Here is a 20,105-nt window from a genome sequence, read left to right on the forward strand (position 1 = left end):
TATATTTAATGTAATTAAAGCAGAATGTATTAATCTAATATCGGGCTCTTTTTCACATTTTCTAGAACTCAGATATATTTTCTGTAATAGTGCTTCATTCTCCTTCTACATTTCCTCTAACCTGCCACGATATTACAGAGGGCAAGAATAAACATGTATTTATTTATATACTATAAAAACCATTAAGTATAAGTAACATTTTGTTTTCTATGTTTCCATACATTTTACAATTGAATTTTTGCATTTTATAGGTTACCAGGATTGATGGAACGGCAGATAGTTCTCCATGCTTGAAAGTCACACAGAGGTCCTTTGGATCTCAAAACAGCAAAACAGATATCATGTTTTATCGTCTAAGCATGCCCATTGAATGTGCAGAAGTCTTTTCTAAAATGCCTGGAGGAGGAATGCCAAATTCTAATCTTTTTGGCCCAAAGAGTGATTTGGATGATTATGAAGCAGAATCTGATTTTGAAGTTCTCATGAAGACTGCTCATGGTCATCTTGTACCTGACCGTGCAGAAAAAGAAGCTGCAAAATCAGAGTTCAATAACCATAAAGACTATACACAAGAGAAACCTTCACGCCTCAAGCAAAGGTCAGATAGTTTGATCGCCTCAGTTGTTCTACATACTATTCACTTTCAAGAATACAAACAAATGTTTTCTTTGCCATATTGTCAATTAATTTCATTGTGATGTCTCTGAATAAAAAGGGCAGCAATTTCTGTTTTTAAATGTTTGCTTTCTCTTTGCTCCAGCTTTCCTGTTCATGAAATATAAATGCAATATGGACAAGTTTGCATAAATATTTAATGTAGCAACTATAAGTCTGCAAATATAAAGAGATGTTTGCTATCCTGACCCTGAAAGATATTAGCTGTTATTAATAACTGTACATTTTGACTAAGTGTGTAAAAAGGGCCAAATTGAATTGAGTGAATATCTTGATACCTTCAAATTAAGCTTTATTTGATGGAAGATACAGAATTATTCTGAATCAACTGATATAAAAGAGATGTATTCACTCTTTTACATTTTTATACATTACAGATTTATGCTGAAAAGGACAAAGCCAGACTACAGCACAAGTCATTCTGCAAGACTAACTGAAGATGTCCTAGCAGATGAAAGAGATGATTATGATTATCTAATGCAAACTTCTACAGTATGGCAATTTAGTGTCAATATTTCCACTAAGGATAGATTAAAATTATCAAATATGATAGGAGGATATTATATATTAACTGTATATCTCTGTAGAGCAGAAATTATTGGAATGGTCTTAAGGAATTGCTGTTAAGCTGAAAGCTTAAACATTACATGGGAGTAAATTTTCATTTGAAATGCTGATTTCAAAAGAAACTTGAAACTTATGCATGGATGGTGTTAGATGGAGAAATAGAGATAGAATGTGTGGTGCTGTTTGTTCTGAGTCTTGACTTACCGGCTACTTAACTCAGCACCTTCTCTTCTGCTCCCTATATTAGTCTTGTTTGTCACTATGTGCTGCTAATTATAATTTCTATAATTTCTATATGAACTAGATTAGCAAAATGACAAGACTAAACAAAGTATTTAATTTATAACAAAAATTAAGATTTTATTTTAATACAAAAATAATATAGTATAATGGGAAAGAGTAATACAAAGTAATAGCAACATTACCAGGCCAGTTTGGTGTAGTGGTTAAGATGTTGGCCTAGAAGCAAGAGACTGTGAATTTAGTCCCTCCTGAGGCATGAAAGCTTTGGGCCAGCCATTCTCTTTCAGCCTACCCCATCTCACAGGATTGTTATGGGGAAAAAAACAAAGAAGAAGGAATATTGTGCATGTACCCTGCCTTGAGTTACTTTTAAAGTAATAAAGGCAAATAAAAATCATGAATGAATGAATGAATGAATGAATGAATGAGGAGGGAGGGAGGGAGGGAGGGTGGACTAAGGTCACTGAGAACAAAATACCCAGCTAAACCTTGATGCTGGTCCAACTTACGCTAGATCTCCTGCTTAGAAAGTCAAGTTTGAATAATTATTTCAAAACATAATAGGGTGAGTAACACTTTGGTGATAAGCTATTTCAAACTGGGGCTGTAATAGAGAAGGATCAGTTCTTTTTGCCCATAGGTAGAAGTATCTAAGGGAAGGGACCTAGTTCAATCTTATTGGATGGGCAGACTTTGCTGGGCAAAGGAGATCTTGTAGATATCTAGGGCCTGACCCATATAGGACTTTAAATGTGACAACCATCATTTTGAGTTGCACCTAGAAACCAATTGATAGCCAATGTAGCTCTTTAAGTTGGGTTGTTACATGGGATAACTTCAGAACTCTCATCACTACTGAAGCCAGCTATATTGTCTGAAATGGTACAGGTTTTCCTGCCTGAGTAGGGAGTTGGACTAGATGATCTCCAAGGTCCCTTCCATCATCATCATCATCATTATCATCATCGTTGTTGTTGTTGTTGTTGTTACATTCTGGACCACTTGTAATTTTTGGATAGACAGCTATTTAGGCAGCTTCACACAGAGTGAATTACTGTAGTCTAAAATATATTTTTTGCTTAACAAATTATTTGATTGGAATATGTTCACTACAGCATTGTCATTAGTTTCCTGTGCTAAAGTTTGCTCTAAGTGTTGGAATGGGCTTCATAGTAGCCTCATTGAAGCGTTCTGAATTTAGGAGTTGATAAAGCAGTCCATATCCTCAGTTTGGTTTTGCAGGGAGTTAAATCCAGCTGTCAGTCCCACTTGGTAGACTAGACCAGAAAATCAACTGCTTAGAAAGTTTAAAAGTACCTTTATTGAAATTGACTATAATAATAGAACGTTACAGATCTGGTTATGCTGTTCCCTGCCCTCTCCCCATGCCCTACCCTTCTTTTACCCCCATGAATTGGGGAGACACTTATCTGAGCCACTTTCAAATATTATTTATTTATTTATTAATAAAATTTATATTTATATTTATAAATATTATCTCCTTTCCCCTTTGCCTATGTAATGGTTTTTGCTTATTTCCATCAAGATCATCTTCCTTGCTTTCTATGCCATCTTTCCAGATAGCATCAACACATTTGAAAATAATAAGCAATATATCTGAGGCTAGTTGACTTATTTCAGGTGATGATTTTCATTCATGTCTGCAAACCTCAATCCTGCCCTTTAGGCACTGAAAATTTTATAGAACAAATTATTATTTTACCAAAGTATTACTGTTAAAGAACTTTTTAACCTGTTAAAAAGGTGCCACAACTGTCAATAGCTTCTATAAGCAAAAGAATATGGATATTTTAAGTGCATTTTATATAACATAGCAAATAGATCAAATTAAGAATATATGACAATATGAAGTTTACAAAATCAGTATGTTATAGGGCATGGAATTGATTTTTATCATATACTTTGTAACAACCATTTAATTAAATCTATTCATGAAGAAATAAGTGTTTAATATTTGTAATAAAAAATTGCATTTGTTGATTCCTCACTGAAAATTGATGGCAGGGTAGGACAGCTGGAGTTGACACACAAAACTTTGTGTTGTAAGCATATTGGTCCCAGGAAATAAACAAGGAATTCAAGAAATTAGTATGAAATTGACAGAGCAGCATTTACTGTACATCAGGAAAGTATGAGTATAGGTAATCCTCAACTTATGATCACAATTGAGTCCAAACTTTCTGTTGCTAAACAAGGCAGTTGTTAAGTGAGTTGTTCCTCATTTTACAATCTTTTTTGCAATAGTTGTTAATCATGCAGTCATTAAGCAAATCCGGTTCCCTCATTGACTTTGGTTGTCAGAAACTCCTTAGAAAGGTTGCAAATGACAATCCTAGGACCCTGGGACACCTGCAATCATTGTTACAACGGGCCAGTTGCCAAGCACCCAAAGTTTGATCACATAACTCTGGGGTTGCTGCAACAGTCATGTGTGAGAACCGGTCTTAAGTCACTTTGTTCAGTGCTGTTGAACAGTCATGAAAGGAATGGTTGTAAGTGAAGGACTACTTGCACTGGGAGAGGAAAATGAAAAATGTATTTAGGGACAGAAAGGACATAAGCCATTATTAGTTTTTATTTATTTATTTATGACGTAGGGAAATCCCAAAATATTTCCCTTCAGGAATGTTCAGAGATCATTAGAAAAACACCGTGACCATGAGATTCTTTCCAAAATTTCTAGTTCTGATTCTGAATCTAAAAAGAGACAAAAAGTTAGTAATATATAAAATTGTGTTGTAATAGAATGATTAGTTGAAAACAAATGAAAGTAAATAGAGTAATCAAAGGTGGAATGGATACTTAGCTCCAACAACTTAGCTTAAGAACAAGTTCTTAAATGATTACACTTAGTAGAAGAACCACAGTAACCTCTCCTGAAAAATTTGGATTTTCTGTTGATCTCAGTATTTAATTGTTTTCAACTAATATGTGGAACTTAGCTTCTCCAAATACCAAAAGGGTAGTAAAGAGCTTTCAGGTGATGCTCTGCCACCTATGGAGCCAGCCTTCGAAATCAGCAGGCATGTTACCAGCATCAACTTTTTTCCTGATTGTCCAAGACAAATGGATTCCTAGAAGAGAGGTATACAGACTTCCATTTAATTATCATATTTAGAAACTGCCCATCTCCCTCATAAAGTGACTCATCCAGTGAAATTTATTCTGTAAATTAATAGGGGATAAAATCGATTAATAAGACTGACTCTTACGTGGTCCTAGAGATTCTATTCTTGCTTCTAGCAATTACGTAAGCTTCTGGGTTTGGTGTTATTTTCAGAACAAGATAGATTTTTCAGAAAAAAAATCAGGATAGTACTAGATCAAAGTGAAATATTAATATTGCGGGTAATATTTTTTATGTCTTGACAGTATTATTACTCTGTACGTATATTTCCTGGACAAGAACCTGCTAATGTTTGGGTAGGCTGGATTACATCTGATTTCCATCAATATGACACAAGCTTTGATTTGGACAGAGTCCGTACTGTTACAGTAACCTTAGGAGATGAAAAAGGGAAAGTTCGTGAGAGGTTGGCTTTATTTTTCTTTGTTTAGAAACAATTGATATCAAATCATTCAATTGTGTCAGTGACTATATTATCCAGTTAAAACTGTAGTATTTTTTAAGATTGATATCTGTAGTTATTATTTATATTAACATGAATATTACATGATGCTATATTTCATTTGATAGGTACTCCAGTTTTTTTAAAATGAAGTTTTCTTTCTGTTAGCATATGATTATAATGTCCTGAAACTTAATATTCTATTAAGGAGTTTCATTGGAATGAAGATTTATATTTATTTTGCAATCCACACCTAAGTGTGAGCAAAATGCAATTGTCTCATTTAATGAATTTTAAATGTGGAATCCAAAAGTTATATTTTATTCTCTGTAATAGAAATGTATTTAAGTGCTAGTTCCCTGGAGGTTATAACTCTATCCTGTTCTAGCATGACTAAGAAATACATCTCTCTGTGACTTTACAGATAGTCATAGTAGCATAATATCCCAATCATAGCACTTTCAAATGAGAGGGTTATGTGCATCTAGGTCAGGGGTAGGCAACCCAAAACACTCAAAGAGCCACTTGAACCCGTTTCCCACCAAAAACAAAACACTGGGAGCCGCAAAACCCTTTTGATATCTAAAATGAAGATAACACTGCATATATCCTTTTTTATCTTTATTATAGGTGTGTGTGTGTGTGTGTGTGTGAGAGAGAGAGAGAGAGAGAGAGAGTGTGTTTATGTGTGTGTGTGTACACACACACACACACACATTAAAAATAAAAGTAAAAATATGACTCTTGGGAATATCCATACTATTAAAACAATGATCACCGAGAGAATGCTTTAAGAGAATAAAATTACATACACACACAGGTAAAAAAAGGATATATGCATTTTAGATGTCAGGGTCTCTCTCTCTCTGTCTCTCTCCCTCCCTCCCTCTCTGCCCTTGGTCTGCCACTCCTCTTCCCCCACTCTCTTTCTTTCTCTCTCTTTCCTCTCTCTCTCCCCCTCCCTCTCTCTCTCTCTTTCTCTCTCTCTCTTTCTCCCCCCCCCCATCTGCTGCTCACCTGGCAAGCTTCAAGTTGTTCTCCAACAATCTCAGGGATAGGCAACCTCGTCTCTTTTATGACTCATGGACTTCAACTCCCAGAATTCCTGAGTCAGCCTAGCTGGGCTAGCTAGCTCTCTCCTGCCCTTCCTGCTTCCTGCAGAGATGCAGCAAAGGGAGGAGCTCCGCCCAGAAAGCTTTTCAGCTCCTCAGAGAACAATGTGAGTGCACTCTCTTTTACACATATACACACACACACACACACACACAAAACACACACACATACACACACACAGAGAGAGAGAGAGAGAGAGAGAGAAGCAGGGAAGCGCAATTGCCTCTCTCTGTCTCTGTCTCTCTCTGCAAATGGCAGAGGAGGCTGGGAGCCACAGGGGAAGGCTCAAAGAGCCGCATGCGGCTCCGGAGCCGCAGGTTGCCGACCTGTGATCTAGGTGAAGGCCACAAGATAACTCTCTACATCCTCCCTTCTATTTATAGAATAGAATAAAATTCTTTATTGGCCAAGTGTGATTGGACATACAAGGAATTTGTCTCTGGAGCATAACCTCTCAGCGATCATAATCATAAAATACAATCATCATAAATCATAAGATACGACACTCAGTGATAGTCATAGGATACTAAATAAGCAATCAGCAAAAATCATAATAAGATACTAAATAAAAGCAATCAAGAAAAATCCTAAGATACAAACAACAAAGTTATAATCATAAGAAGCTAAGGAAATAGTTAATAGGAAAGGTGAGAAGGATAATAGTAATTCAGACTTACCAGGTGGTTTGGTTTAATCTAGTAGAGATAGCCTTTGGAGAAAGATATGCAACTTAAATTAAAATTGTAGTTATCGTATCTGCTTATGAAATGGATTAATATTCACCTATTGTTTATTTTTGAAATTAAATGCAATGTGCCAATATTTAGATTTATGAAAAAAAAACCTAACCATTGTTTCTAGCTTCATCAAGAATGGATTGAGCATTGGATAAGAATTCTTTCCTTTGCCTCTTCCTCTTATTCAAGTGGGCATCTTATTGTTTCTTAAATTTCTATTAAATTACGGCTCTTCATTTCATCTCATCTAAGGAATTCTGGGTTATAATAGTCCTGTTTGCATCCTCATTTATAACTGACATTAAACTAGAGCATTCTAGTTCTTATCTGAGAAGGAATTCTACATTAATACAAGCCACTTAAATGGGGAGTGTGGGAGAGGCAATGAAAGAATGCTCACTTAGAGATTTATTTTTTGCTTAATAAATTTATTAATGAATGTATTATTTTCTGATATATGAAATTTTGAATAATTGACCAAAAAAATCCATTATGTGCAAGCTAGAGCTAGATCTCTGTGAAGTCCTATTGTAATACATAAGAGTTAAGTATTCATTGAGTCATTGACATAATTGCAATAAAACAAGTCTAATTTTCCTGCATGTATTTATTTGCTTGCTTACTTGCTTACAGCATTAATAACTGTATTACAAATGGTCTCATGAGAGCATTAGCAGGTTAAAAGAAAAACACATTAAAACTGTCATCATGCAGAATCTGATACCTGTAGCACTCTTAGAAAAGTGTACATGCTACTTTATCTTCTCTTTGTTTGGAAATGCTCTGCACATATATTAGTGGGAATTTCTTGTTGATGAGCAAATATTTTTTAATATTGAAGAGAACTGGATAGAACATGGACATGGCAGAGCCTAATGGAGTTTGGGAGCTTGCCTTGTAACATTAACCTATTATCAACCTTTTGAAATGCAGTATCAAACGAAGCAATTGCTATATGGTGTGTGCCGGAGAAAGCATGAGTCCAGGGCAAGGACGCAATAATAATGGATTAGAGATTGGTTGCTTGGTTGATGCTGCAACTGGTATCCTATCCTTCACTACCAATGGCAAAGAGTTAAGCACTTATTATCAGGTAATGATTTTTTTTTTGTTATAAGTTGCCCAACAAAATTTGATTTTTTTTAAAAGAATATATTTACTATATTTGAAAAGAAAATAGTAATTTCCCCAAATTTTAGCTTTGGATAGTACTCATGAAAGATTTACAACTTTATTATGGCAAATGCTTAGGTTCATATGGTTCTTTTCTGAAAACTATCTTTATACTAGTTTGACTTATAATATTTTTTATATTTGTTTATATATAGGTAGAGCCAAGTACTAAATTATTTCCTGCAGTATTTGCACAGGCCACAAGCCCTAACGTTTTCCAATTTGAGTTGGGACGAATAAAGGTAACTATCACCCATTTAGTTTACCATATTTAAAACATTCCTGATACTCCGGTTCCAACCTTTTGCAATTGTAACAAAAGTGGGATAAATTTTTCCTTATCCAGTGGTAGAAGTGTGGATATTTCCTTTCTCAGTTCCTCATCGTCCATCAGCTATACTGAGAGGAAAACCTTGAATAAATACAGGATTATACACAAAATCAGTACAGAACCATAGTCAAATGGGTTCCTATCTTCCTTAGATCTCCCATTTATCTTCTTTGAGTATAGAAACCATGCCAAGCTCTGGTTTTATATTAGAACAAGAGAAAAAGTTGTGGGGGTGTAACCTCCAGGTTTTTTTTTTTTAAACCTTCAGTGACCTATTTAACTTATTCAAGTAATCCATTCATCATAATCTTTCTTTAGAACACATGTGGTTCAGCATCTACACTGTACATATAGTTCTGGTTGGGAATTTACCATAGCCAAAACTTTCATGCCTTTGAACAAGAAAACTAAAAACAGGAAAGGTTCCTGAAAGTGTGAGAAGGTAATGTCTAAAAAGAAAAAGAAAAAAACCATGGATGTTTCATCATCAATTTCATAAACTCCAGTACATTGGTGATAGACCTAATTAAAGTATCTGTATTGGAATAGCACTACACTATTAATACATGAGTCTTACAGTACTGTTATCTAATGGGTACCTGGCAGATAAGCTTATTTATTATATATATTAAATTTATATGCTGCCCATCTCACTATCCAAAGTGACTCTGGGATATTTTATCACTACACTGATATGAGTGAATCTGACTCCTTTTATTGAAGAAGTAGTTAGCCACACAACTATAGGGGAGCATGTTATTCTTCAATTTTCAGACTTTCATCAGAATAAGTGTATTTATAGGAGTCAGATTACCATCAAAGTATTCTCTGACATCTGAATCAATTAGCACTTTCGGTTTCTTGTTTGTTTAGTTAAGTGTTTATACTTGAATGTATGCTTTGTCTTAATTCCATCTTTCAGAGTGGCTTATTGTCAGACGTGAAAGATCCAGTGAAAGTCCAATTAAACTGATTTGGTTGTTAATCATACCTATATCCAAGAATCTTTTCAACTAATGGTTAACATCTGTTTGAGGTTAGATAAGGGTCAACATAATTCAAGAGAGGTTGTGTTTAATTTGCTTGCAGCTATGTAGACATTCTAGGCCAGGGGTGTCAAACTGCCGGCCCGCGGGCCTGATGCGTCACACCAAAACTACGCCCACCCCACTGCCACAATGGGGAAAAAGTTGCGATATGTTGTGACATGTCACGTGACGTTGCGAGTTTGACATCCCTGTTCTAGGCTGATCCTTTTTGAACTCTGCCCCCAGGTTCTGCCACTCCTATTCCTATGACAAAAATTGCAATTTTAAAAATAATTAAAATCAAACATTAATATAATTAAATATTTGGCAAAAGAGTGGCTTTTTTACCATCTTCCTAAATAAAGGAAGAGTAGGAGCCTTTTTCATAGATTAGGAGCCACACAGAAGAAATATACCATCTTTATGTTTTGTATTGATCAGCAGATTGTTTGCTGTATTTTCTACTACAAGCGATGTTCAAACACTTTTCAATAGTTGAGATATAAAGTATTGTTATCAAGGTGTGAAAATTATAAGTTGTATATGGTCAGGAAGATCACAATTGACACAGTAGTTTTAATACTGAAAAATATTCCAAGCCACAGCTGAAATTCAGGAGCATTCTCAATTTGTGAACCTGGCTTTTTCGAAAAGCTAAATGATTTCTTGCAGACGTTACACAGCACAGGAATAAGATGGGATACTATTGATTAACAGTTAACCGATGTCGAAGTAGAGTCTGATATCTTCTGGGAACAAAACAACTAAAATAATTGCAAAACATTTTTTCCAAGATGCAGCCCTGCCAAATGGCCAACAAGAATATCATGTTACATTTTACACTTTACATATTGATAATTTCATTCCAAACCAGACTTTTCTATCATGTTTGATATATTCTTTAGTGGTGTTCTTGGTGCTTTCTGAGCTTGGTTGTTTTGTTACAGTTGTTTCATTATCCAACGACGTTACAATGGAGAACGAAATGTCTACAAGAAAACAACCAAGCTCAGAGAGCACCAAGGACCCTACATTTCAACTCTAAGCCACAAATATTTTCTTTGTTGATACTCTTCAGTTCATGGAAAGGTTTGATTCTGTGCCAGTCGTGGCGAAGGGGCTTGCGTAACTCAATGAAGCTATAAGCTATGCCATGCAGGGCCACCCAAGATGGACATGTTATAGCAGAGAGTTCTGACAAAATGTGATCCACTGGAGAAGGAAATGGCAAACCACTCCAGTATCTTTGCCATGAAAACCCCATGGACAGTTCTAAAAGGCAAAAAGATATGATGCTGGAAGATGAGCCCCTCAGGTCGGAAGGTGTCCAATATGCTACTGGGGAAGAGCAGAGGGCTAATACTAGTAGCGCCAGAAAGAATGAAGCGACTGGGCCAAAGCCGAAAGGACGCTCAGCTGTGGATATATCTGGTGGTGAAAGGAAAGTCCGATGCTGTAAAGATTTTTTCTCCATAGGAACCTGGAATGTAAGATCCATGAATCAAGGCAAGCTAGACGTAGTCAAAAAAGAGATGACAAGACTGAACATCGACATCTTAGGAATCAGCGAACTAAAATGGACAGGAATGGGTGAATTTAACTCAGATGACCATCAGGTATACTACTGTGGGCAAGAATCCCTCAGAAGAAATGGAGTAGCCTTCATAGTCAATAAAAGAATAGGAAAAGCAATACTAGGATACAATCCCCAAAATGACAGAATGATCTCAATTCGAATCCAAGGCAAACCATTCAATATCACAATAGTCCAAATCTATGCTCCAACCACTGGTGCTGAAGAGGATGAAATTGACCAGTTTTATGAAGCCCTACAGCACCTTATAGAATTAACACCAAAAAATGATGTCCTTATCATCATGGGGGATTGGAATGCTAAGGTAGGAAGCCAAAAGATAACCGGAATAACAGGCAAGTTTGGCCTTGGAGTACAAAATGAAGCAGGGCACAGGCTAATAGAATTTTGTCAAGAGAATACGATGGTCATAACAAACACTCTTTTCCAACAACCCAAGAGACGGCTCTACACATGGACATCACCAGACGGTCAACATAGAAATCAGATTGACTATGTCTCTGCAGCCAAAGATGGAGAAGCTGTATACAGTCAGTAAAACAAGACCAGGAGCTGACTGTGGCTCAGATCATGAGCTTCTCATTGCAAAATTTAGGCTTAAATTGAAAAAAGTAGGGAAAAGCACTAGGCCACTCAGGTATGAACTAAATCATATTCCTGATGAATATACAGTAGAGGTGACAAATAGATTTAAGGAACTGGATCTGATAGACAGAGTGCCTGAAGAACTATGGATGGAAGTTCGCAACATTGTACAAGAGGTAGCAACTAAAACCATCCCAAAGAAAAAGAAATGCAAGAAAGCAAAATGGCTGTCTGAGGAAGCTTTGCAAATAGCTGAGGAAAGAAGGGAAGCGAAAGGCAAGGGAGAAAGAGAAAGATACACCCAATTGAATGCAGAATTCCAGAGAGTAGCTAGAAGAGATAAGAATGCCTTCTTAAATGAACAGTGCAAAGAAATAGAAGAAAACAACAGAATAGGGAGGACCAGAGATCTCTTCAAGAAAATTGGAGATATGAAGGGAACGTTTCATGCAAAGATGGGCATGATAAAGGACCAAAATGGCAGAGACCTAACAGAGGCAGAAGAGATTAAGAAGAGATGGCAAAACTACACAGAAGAACTATACAAGAATGAGCTTAACATCCCAGATAACCACAATGAGATGGTCATTGACCTCGAACCAGACATCCTAGAATGTGAAGTGAAATGGGCCTTAGAAAATCTGAGCAACAACAAAGCTAGTGGAGGTGACAGTATTCCAGCTGAGCTATTCAAAATCTTAAAAGACGATGCAGTAAAAGTGCTACACTCAATTTGCCAGCAAATTTGGAAAACTCAACAGTGGCCACAGGATTGGAAAAGGTCAGTTTACATTCCAATTCCAAAGAAAGGCAATGCCAAAGAATGTTCAAACTATCGCACCATTGCACTCATTTCACATGCTAGTAAAGTTATGCTTAAAATCCTACAAGCTAGACTCCAGCAGTATGTGATCGAGAACTACCAGAAGTACAGGCAGGATTTCGAAGAGGCAGAGGAACTAGAGATCAAATTGCCAACATACGCTGGATCATGGAGAAAGCTAGGGAGTTCCAGAAAAACATCTACTTCTGCTTCATTGACTATGCTAAAGCCTTTGATTGTGTGGATCACAACAAATTGTGGCAAGTTCTTAAAGAGATGGGAGTACCAGACCATCTCATTTGTCTCTTGAGAAACTTATATGCGGGTCAAGAAGCAACAGTGAGAACTGGACACGGAACCACTGATTGGTTCAAAATTGGAAAAGGAGTCCGGCAAGGCTGTATACTGTCGCCCTGCCTATTTAACTTATATGCAGAGCACATCATGAGAAAGGCAGGGCTAGATGAATCAAAAGTTGGAATTAAGATTGCCGGGAGAAATATCAACAACCTAAGATATGCAGATGATACCACTCTAATGGCAGAAAGTGAAGAGGAACTAAAGAGCCTCTTGATGCGGGTGAAGAAGGAGAGTGCAAAAGTTGGCTTGAAACTCAACATTAAGAAAACCAAAATCATGGCATCCGGCCCTCTCAATTCCTGGCAAATAGATGGGGAAGAAATGGAGGTAGTGACAGATTTTATTTTTCTGGGCTCCAAGATCACCTCAGATGGGGACTGCAGCCAAGAAATTAAAAGACGCTTGCTCCTGGGGAGGAAAGCTATGGCAAATCTAGACAGCATACTAAAAAGCAGAGACATCACCCTGCCAACAAAAGTGCGTATAGTCCAGGCCATGGTTTTCCCAGTTGCAATGTATGGCTGTGAAAGTTGGACCATAAGAAAGGCTGAGTGCAAAAGAATTGAGGCCTTTGAACTATGGTGCTGGAGAAGACTCCTGCGAGTCCCTTGGACTGCAAGGCGTTCAAACCGGTCAGTCCTAGAGGAGATCAACCCTGACTGCTCTTTAGAAGGCCAGATCCTGAAGTTGAAACTCGGATACTGTGGCCACCTAATGAGAAGGAAGGACTCACTGGAAAAGGGCCTAATGCTGGGAAAGATTGAGGGCAATAGAAGAAGGGGACGACAGAGAATGAGATGGCTGGATGGAGTCACTGAAGCAGTAGGTGAGAACTTAAATGGACTCCAGAAGATGGTAGAGGACAGGAAGACCTGGAGGAATGTTGTCCATGGGGTCGCGATGGGTCGGACATGACTTCGCAATTAACAACAATAAATATATAGTCCCTCAGTTCGTTGGGACTATAGGACAATGATTTTCCTTCCATGCAATATCAGGTCCAAGTCCAAAGATGACACAACAGAATTCAATAGAGTCCATTACTTTACCTTTTTAAACCTAATAGACTGAATCTTGCCAGACTAAAGCTATAACCTTCTTTTTTTATATATAAGAAATTTTATTGTTTTTTTCATTTTTACATCAAAGTGCTTGAGAAACAACGTGGTGATGGGGATATCAATTGTTCAAAGACAAAGTCATACATATATAGCTCAGGTTAGTTCATTAGAAGTTCCCTCTCTATTTCCCACATATAATATTACATATTAAGATTAATACATTTCTAAACAGAGTTCAATCAATCAAATCAGTCATCAATCACATTTCAGTTATAAAAATCCAAGTCCTGTTTTTAAGTAAAGCTATAACCTTCTAATTCAATAGATATACCCTGAGAGATTCTAGGAATCTCTTATTTTGGGCTTTTGTCTCAGAATGTACTGCCTCCTCCCAAGGAAATCATGGTCCCCCTCACTCCTGCTTTGGGTGCACTTTCCATCACAACCAGAAAGATTAAAGCTCTCTCTATAATTGCTTCTCATATGCCAGAGAGATTTATATCACTGTTCTTTTAGTAAAAATATTATTAGGTTTTATGATAGCACTTACTGTTGTGCTTTTTGCCAATTTTTTATCGTAGAAAGCTACAACACTAATTTTTGTACAGAATGGACTCTCAAAGTATGAGTCATATTTTACTGCTCAATGTCCATCATTGGTATGAACATATAAAACTTAATTAAAACAATAGTCATTACAACATAGGTAGTTGAGACCAACATTTTTATGATAGGCATTTTTATACCACCGGAGTTTCAGTAGGTCATTCAAGTAACACCACTCAATTTTAAAAGGAGTGTGATGGCTAACATGGTTAGAACACTGGGTTGACAATCTACAAACCTGTGTTCGAGACCAAGTGGTGCGGTGAGCTCCTGTCATTTGCTCCAGCTCCTGCTGACCTAGCAGTTTGAAAGGGTGCAAATGTGAGTAGATAAATAGGTACCACTTTGATGGGCTTGTTAGCAGAGACATGAAAGGAGCCCGGGCAAAGGTGATGCCATTGGTTAATTCTTTACGAATATGATGAGGATTCCATCTTAAAATGAAAAGTGAGTCAGGTTGCTTTCCTTAGTATCAGAATCATATTCACATCTGCTAAATTGCCCCCTACAAGTAGTCTTAAGGCTTAACACCAAGATTTCCATATTTTCATACTGATAGAGAGATTATAGTTGAATTATGGCATTTCTGTCAAAACTAACTTTGAACATTCACATTCTTCTCCTTTCCATCTCATCCGCTAGAATGTTTGTTATATTTGTTACATTTTCACAGAATGATCTTTATGTATGAATGCGTAAGATGGCAATTCAAACACAGTTACGGGTAAGCAACCTATTCTCCCAATTTATGAAACATGACCATTTCATTTATATATATATATATATGTATATATGTGTGTGTGTATGTGTGTGTGTATTTGACTGAGTTTATTTTTTGTTTTTTCAATTTACTGCATTTACTGACAACTCTGTTTTGCTCTGTTCTCAGAATGTAATGCCATTGTCAGCTGGATTGTTCAAAAGTGAGCACAAAAATCCACTTCCTCAATGCCCACCCCGTCTCCATGTTCAGTTTCTGACACATGTTCTTTGGAGCAGAGTGCCAAATCAGTTTCTGAAGATTGATATATCACGGATCAATGAACGTCAGGGCTGGTCAATACAGTGCCTGGAGTCTTTGCAGTTCATGTCCCTTCACATTCCAGAGGAAAACAGGTACTTACTCCTTGGTTGCATTTACAGATGAAATGAGAAAAGATGTTTGACCTTAAGTGTATGGTAAATCATGTATCTGAAAAAAAGTATATGTTAGTATATATTGATAAAATCCTATCAAACATGCAAAGGGCAGAAGGGCAATAAGAAAGGAAAATTAAGACTAGGTAAATCTAGTTTACACCAACACTATTTATCACTTTTATTATTTTATTTTATTTTATTATTTTATTTTATTTTATTATTTTATTTTATTTTATTATTTTATTTATTTATTTTATTTTATTTTATTATTTTATTTATTTTATTTTATTATTTTTTATATGTAACCCAGAGGTGGGATTCAGCTGGTTCGCACCGGTTTGGAAGAACCGGTAGTTAATTTTTTGTTGCCCAGGCTCAGAACGGACTTCCGGAAGTAGCATCCACACAGAGAACCGGTTGTTCACATATTTGAATCCCACCACTGGTGTAACCCACCTATATTGTTTTTACAAATAACTCAAGGCAGTGAACATATCCCACACAACATCTTTCTCCTATTTCCCCACAAAACAAACCTATGAGGTAGGTTGGACTAAGAGAGAATGACTGGCTCAAAGTAATCCAGCTGCCTTTCATGGCTAAGGCAGGACTTGAACTAACACTCTGCTACTTTCTAGGTACTTTTCCATAATTTTCTAACAGCAGAATCTATTTTTGCTTCCATCAACTAATGTTCATCAATCATAGGAAATACCAGATTCAAATCTTTCATTGCAAAAGATGCCATGGTTATTCCCAATGCACGACTGTGTTGGATAAATAATATTATCCAACAATTGTTAGCTATAGTTACTGAATACATCGAAGTGCTAAGAAATAAACTTAATTCTTGGTGAAAATTTTTAATTACTCGATAAACCATTGTACTTAGCCAATTAGAAAGCTATTTTGGAAATGGTTGAAAGTCTAATTAAGCTTGCTTCCATTTTTGCCTATGTAAATGTGCACTCTAGATTGAGCCTGATCAATTTACTGACTTATCAGTAAGATAATTGTGAACTTGTTCTTAGAAAGCTGATTGTATGGATGTAAAAGCACTTTCCACACAAAAAAGTCAAAACTGCTATGTTTAATTATTTTCCTTCTTTTTTATTGCAGGTCTGTAGATATTTTAGAACTGTCAGAACAAGAAGAACTGCTAAAGTTTCATTATCATACTCTCAGACTATACTCAGCAGTGTGTGCTCTTGGGAATAACCGAGTTGCACATGCTATGTGCAGCCATGTTGATGAATCTCAGCTTCTCTATGCAATTGAGAACAAATACATGCCAGGCTTGTTACGTGCGGGCTATTATGATCTTCTCATTGATATTCATCTTAATAGCTATGCCACTGCAAGGTTGATGATGAACAATGAATTCATTGTCCCAATGACAGATGAGACTAAAAGTATTACTTTGTTTCCTGATGAACACAAAAAGCATGGCCTACCAGGTATCGGGCTTAGTACATCTTTACGACCCAGAATACAGTTTTCTTCTCCCAGTTTTGTAAGAATTAACAGTGAGTGCTACCAATATAGTCCTGAATTTCCTCTAGAAATTTTAAAGTCTAAAACCATAGAGATGTTGACAGAAGCAGTTCAGGAGGGTAGCCTTCATGTCAGAGATCCAGTAGGTGGTACTACAGAATTTCTGTTTGTTCCTTTGATCAAGCTTTTTTATACCCTTCTTATAATGGGTGTCTTCCACAATGAAGATCTGAAGCATATCTTGCAGCTCATTGAGCCCAGTGTGTTTAAAGAAGATAACGGCCGTGAAGATGAAACCCGAATATTAGTGAAGGAACTGGTTACAGAAAGTCTAAATTTAGAGGCAGGTATGGATGAAATCAGAAGAGAGAAGGTTCCAGAAGAAGGACTTCTTCAAATGAAACTTCCTGAGCCCGTAAAATTACAGGTAATCACGAAAGAATGCATAGGTAATAGTATATTTTGTGGATTATTTTTCTACCTGAGACATTTATGTGCCTATATACGGACAAATATAAAAAAAAGATTGGGCTGGCAGTTTAAGAAAAAGTTCTAGACATAGAGAAAAGTAGATACAAATAGAAAAGAATATTTACAACATATGTATACTAAGAAGAATATTGAGGGGGAAAAGAAGAATATTGACAGTAAAGCTGTCAATAAGCAGTAAGTAATACATTAACTACAAATAATGCATTCAAAAGGAAATTAAAATGGTAAGCTGAAGGAAAGATAAGGGCAGAAAATGGAATTTTTCAGTATTTTGAAATGGAGACAATGAAAGGTTTAAAAAACAGAAATAGATGACAAAGGATATAAGTTGTATTAAAAAGAAATAATCCAAGTTAAATAAAAGAAATACCCGATATCTGAAATGGTAGTTTTAAAACTATGTTACCCCATTTATTTTGTTTTGTTCTATTAATTCTATTTCAGATGTGCCATTTACTCCAATATCTGTGTGACTTCCAGATACGCCATAGAATAGAAGCCATTGTAGCATTTTCAGATGATTTTGTAGCAAAACTTCAAGAAAATCAGCGTTTCCGATATAATGAAGTTATGCAGGCTTTAAATATGTCTGCAGCTCTGACAGCCAAGAAAACAAAAGAATTTCGATCCCCACCACAGGAGCAGGTTAATAATCTGATAAATACTTTTATATTGGGGATTTCTTTAGTTTTTTAAAAAAACTGTACAAGGTAATAATTTCCCTGGACCAGAGGAGTATACCAGACTAAAAATAAAAGCTAAACTGTCTTGATGTATGAGAATTCTGATTTCCATAACATTCAGCTATTGTGTTTTAACAAGGAGCAGTCCCTTTTGACAAGCATTTTGCCGTCCATGAAAAATATGGACCAGGCCTAATATTAATTCAACTGTTTATGACTGAATATACATTAAAATATTCTGTATGGGGACCCCCCAATACATTAAATAGTTGCATTTTGGTGAAATAAATTTTGTAGAATTCTTACGATGTATTCATTTTTATGTGCATATGTTGTTAGTTATCTCTATATTACTACTACTACTACTACTACTACTACTACTACTTGAGGTCATCTAATCCAACCCCCTGCTCAGGCAGGAAACCCTATCGTTTCAGACAAATGGCTGTCCAATCTCTTCTTAAAGGCTTCCAGTGTTGGAGCATTCACAGCTTCTGGAGGCAGGTTGTTCCACTGGTTAAGTGTTCTAACTGTCAGGAAGTTTCTCCTTAGTTCTAGGTTGCTTCTCTCCTTGATTAGTTTCCATCCATTGCTTCTTGTCCTGCCTTCAGGCGCCTTGGAAAATAGCTTGACTCCCTCTTCTTTGTGGCAGCCCCTGAGATATTGGAACACTGCTATCATGTCCCCCCTCGTCCTTCTCTTCATTTGAATACTTATAACTTGACAATCCTTCCCTGAAGCATGCTGTCCCCTACTTTGCTCTGAATGGGGACCTTCTAGCACAAGTTATAGATCATGGAGCCTGTACTAAGAAAAGAAGAATAGGAAAATCCTACTGTGTCTATTGGAAAGTTGCTCTTTTTGTTTCTTATTTTGCTCTCTTTTAAACTTCCTGATGCATAGAAGTTACCATTGGTAAAATGCAGCATCATATACGTGCCAAGAGATTTTATTTGTGAACCTTGCTATTGGTGAAAGGATAAATTAAAATTATTATGCAACTACACAGGTACAAATTAGAGTGCCCATTTTTAATTTAGGTTTCAAAATTCTGAACATCATTTAAACCATTTCTAACGAGTATTAACAGGAATCTTTGATGACATTGATAATGTCATAGTACAAGCCAAGAGACAAAGATGTGGCTGCACCATTTCTTTCAATAGATCTTACAGGAACTGATTTACTGAGCTGTACAAAAGTGAATATAATGATAATTAATTAGAACGAACAAAATGCATGCGCTTCTTTCCATCCTTTCTTTCCATGGGGAGTTTCAAACAAGATTTGAGTCTAATAATATTGTAGTAAATGTTGTATTCTACCTACATATCACCTCTTACATATAATTTTAAATATATGTTCGCTTTTAAAGATCAACATGCTGCTGAATTTTAAGGACGATAAAAATGATTGTCCTTGTCCTGAAGAAATAAGAGATCATCTCCTGGATTTTCATGAAGATCTGATGGCACATTGCGGTAAGCCTGAACTTTGAATACTCCTTTCCTGCTCCAAATATTAAAGCAAATAAAATACTGATAGTTTTATTCAACAAAATATGGTAGATTGAAATGTAATTCTAATACCAAGATACTTAAAATTGTATTGAATACAGTGTTAAAACTGCAGTATCTATATTGTCAGCAAGAACCTGCAGTTTCATATAACAACTGCTGCCTTGATCTAGCTTTAGGGAAATCATAAGGTAAAATTAGCATGATGTGGCCAACTACCATAAATAAGCACTCTACTTAACTGCTCTCAAAGTTCTAAAGCTAGTCTTGGAAATGAAGACATATATTGTTTA

General features: G+C 36.3%; 1 protein-coding gene across 13 annotated transcripts in view; it reads left to right on the forward strand.

Moving 5' to 3' along the window:
• Nucleotides 1-20,105, forward strand: part of RYR2 (ryanodine receptor 2) — a 302,536-nt gene that overhangs the window by 149,738 nt on the left and 132,693 nt on the right. For all 13 annotated transcript variants that reach the window (XM_039366919.1, XM_039366921.1, XM_039366922.1 and 10 more), the window contains exons 31-39: nucleotides 252-598; nucleotides 1,053-1,167; nucleotides 4,879-5,039; nucleotides 7,859-8,018; nucleotides 8,254-8,340; nucleotides 15,376-15,602; nucleotides 16,746-17,547; nucleotides 18,057-18,257; nucleotides 19,671-19,776. In XM_039366919.1, the coding sequence (XP_039222853.1) occupies nucleotides 252-598; nucleotides 1,053-1,167; nucleotides 4,879-5,039; nucleotides 7,859-8,018; nucleotides 8,254-8,340; nucleotides 15,376-15,602; nucleotides 16,746-17,547; nucleotides 18,057-18,257; nucleotides 19,671-19,776 (2,206 nt within the window). The remainder of the gene's footprint in view (nucleotides 1-251; nucleotides 599-1,052; nucleotides 1,168-4,878; nucleotides 5,040-7,858; nucleotides 8,019-8,253; nucleotides 8,341-15,375; nucleotides 15,603-16,745; nucleotides 17,548-18,056; nucleotides 18,258-19,670; nucleotides 19,777-20,105) is intronic.

The sequence above is a fragment of the Crotalus tigris genome, unplaced genomic scaffold (genome assembly GCF_016545835.1).
Source record: "Crotalus tigris isolate CLP2741 ecotype Arizona unplaced genomic scaffold, ASM1654583v1 scf7180000020463.618913, whole genome shotgun sequence".
NCBI lineage: Eukaryota > Metazoa > Chordata > Lepidosauria > Squamata > Viperidae > Crotalus > Crotalus tigris.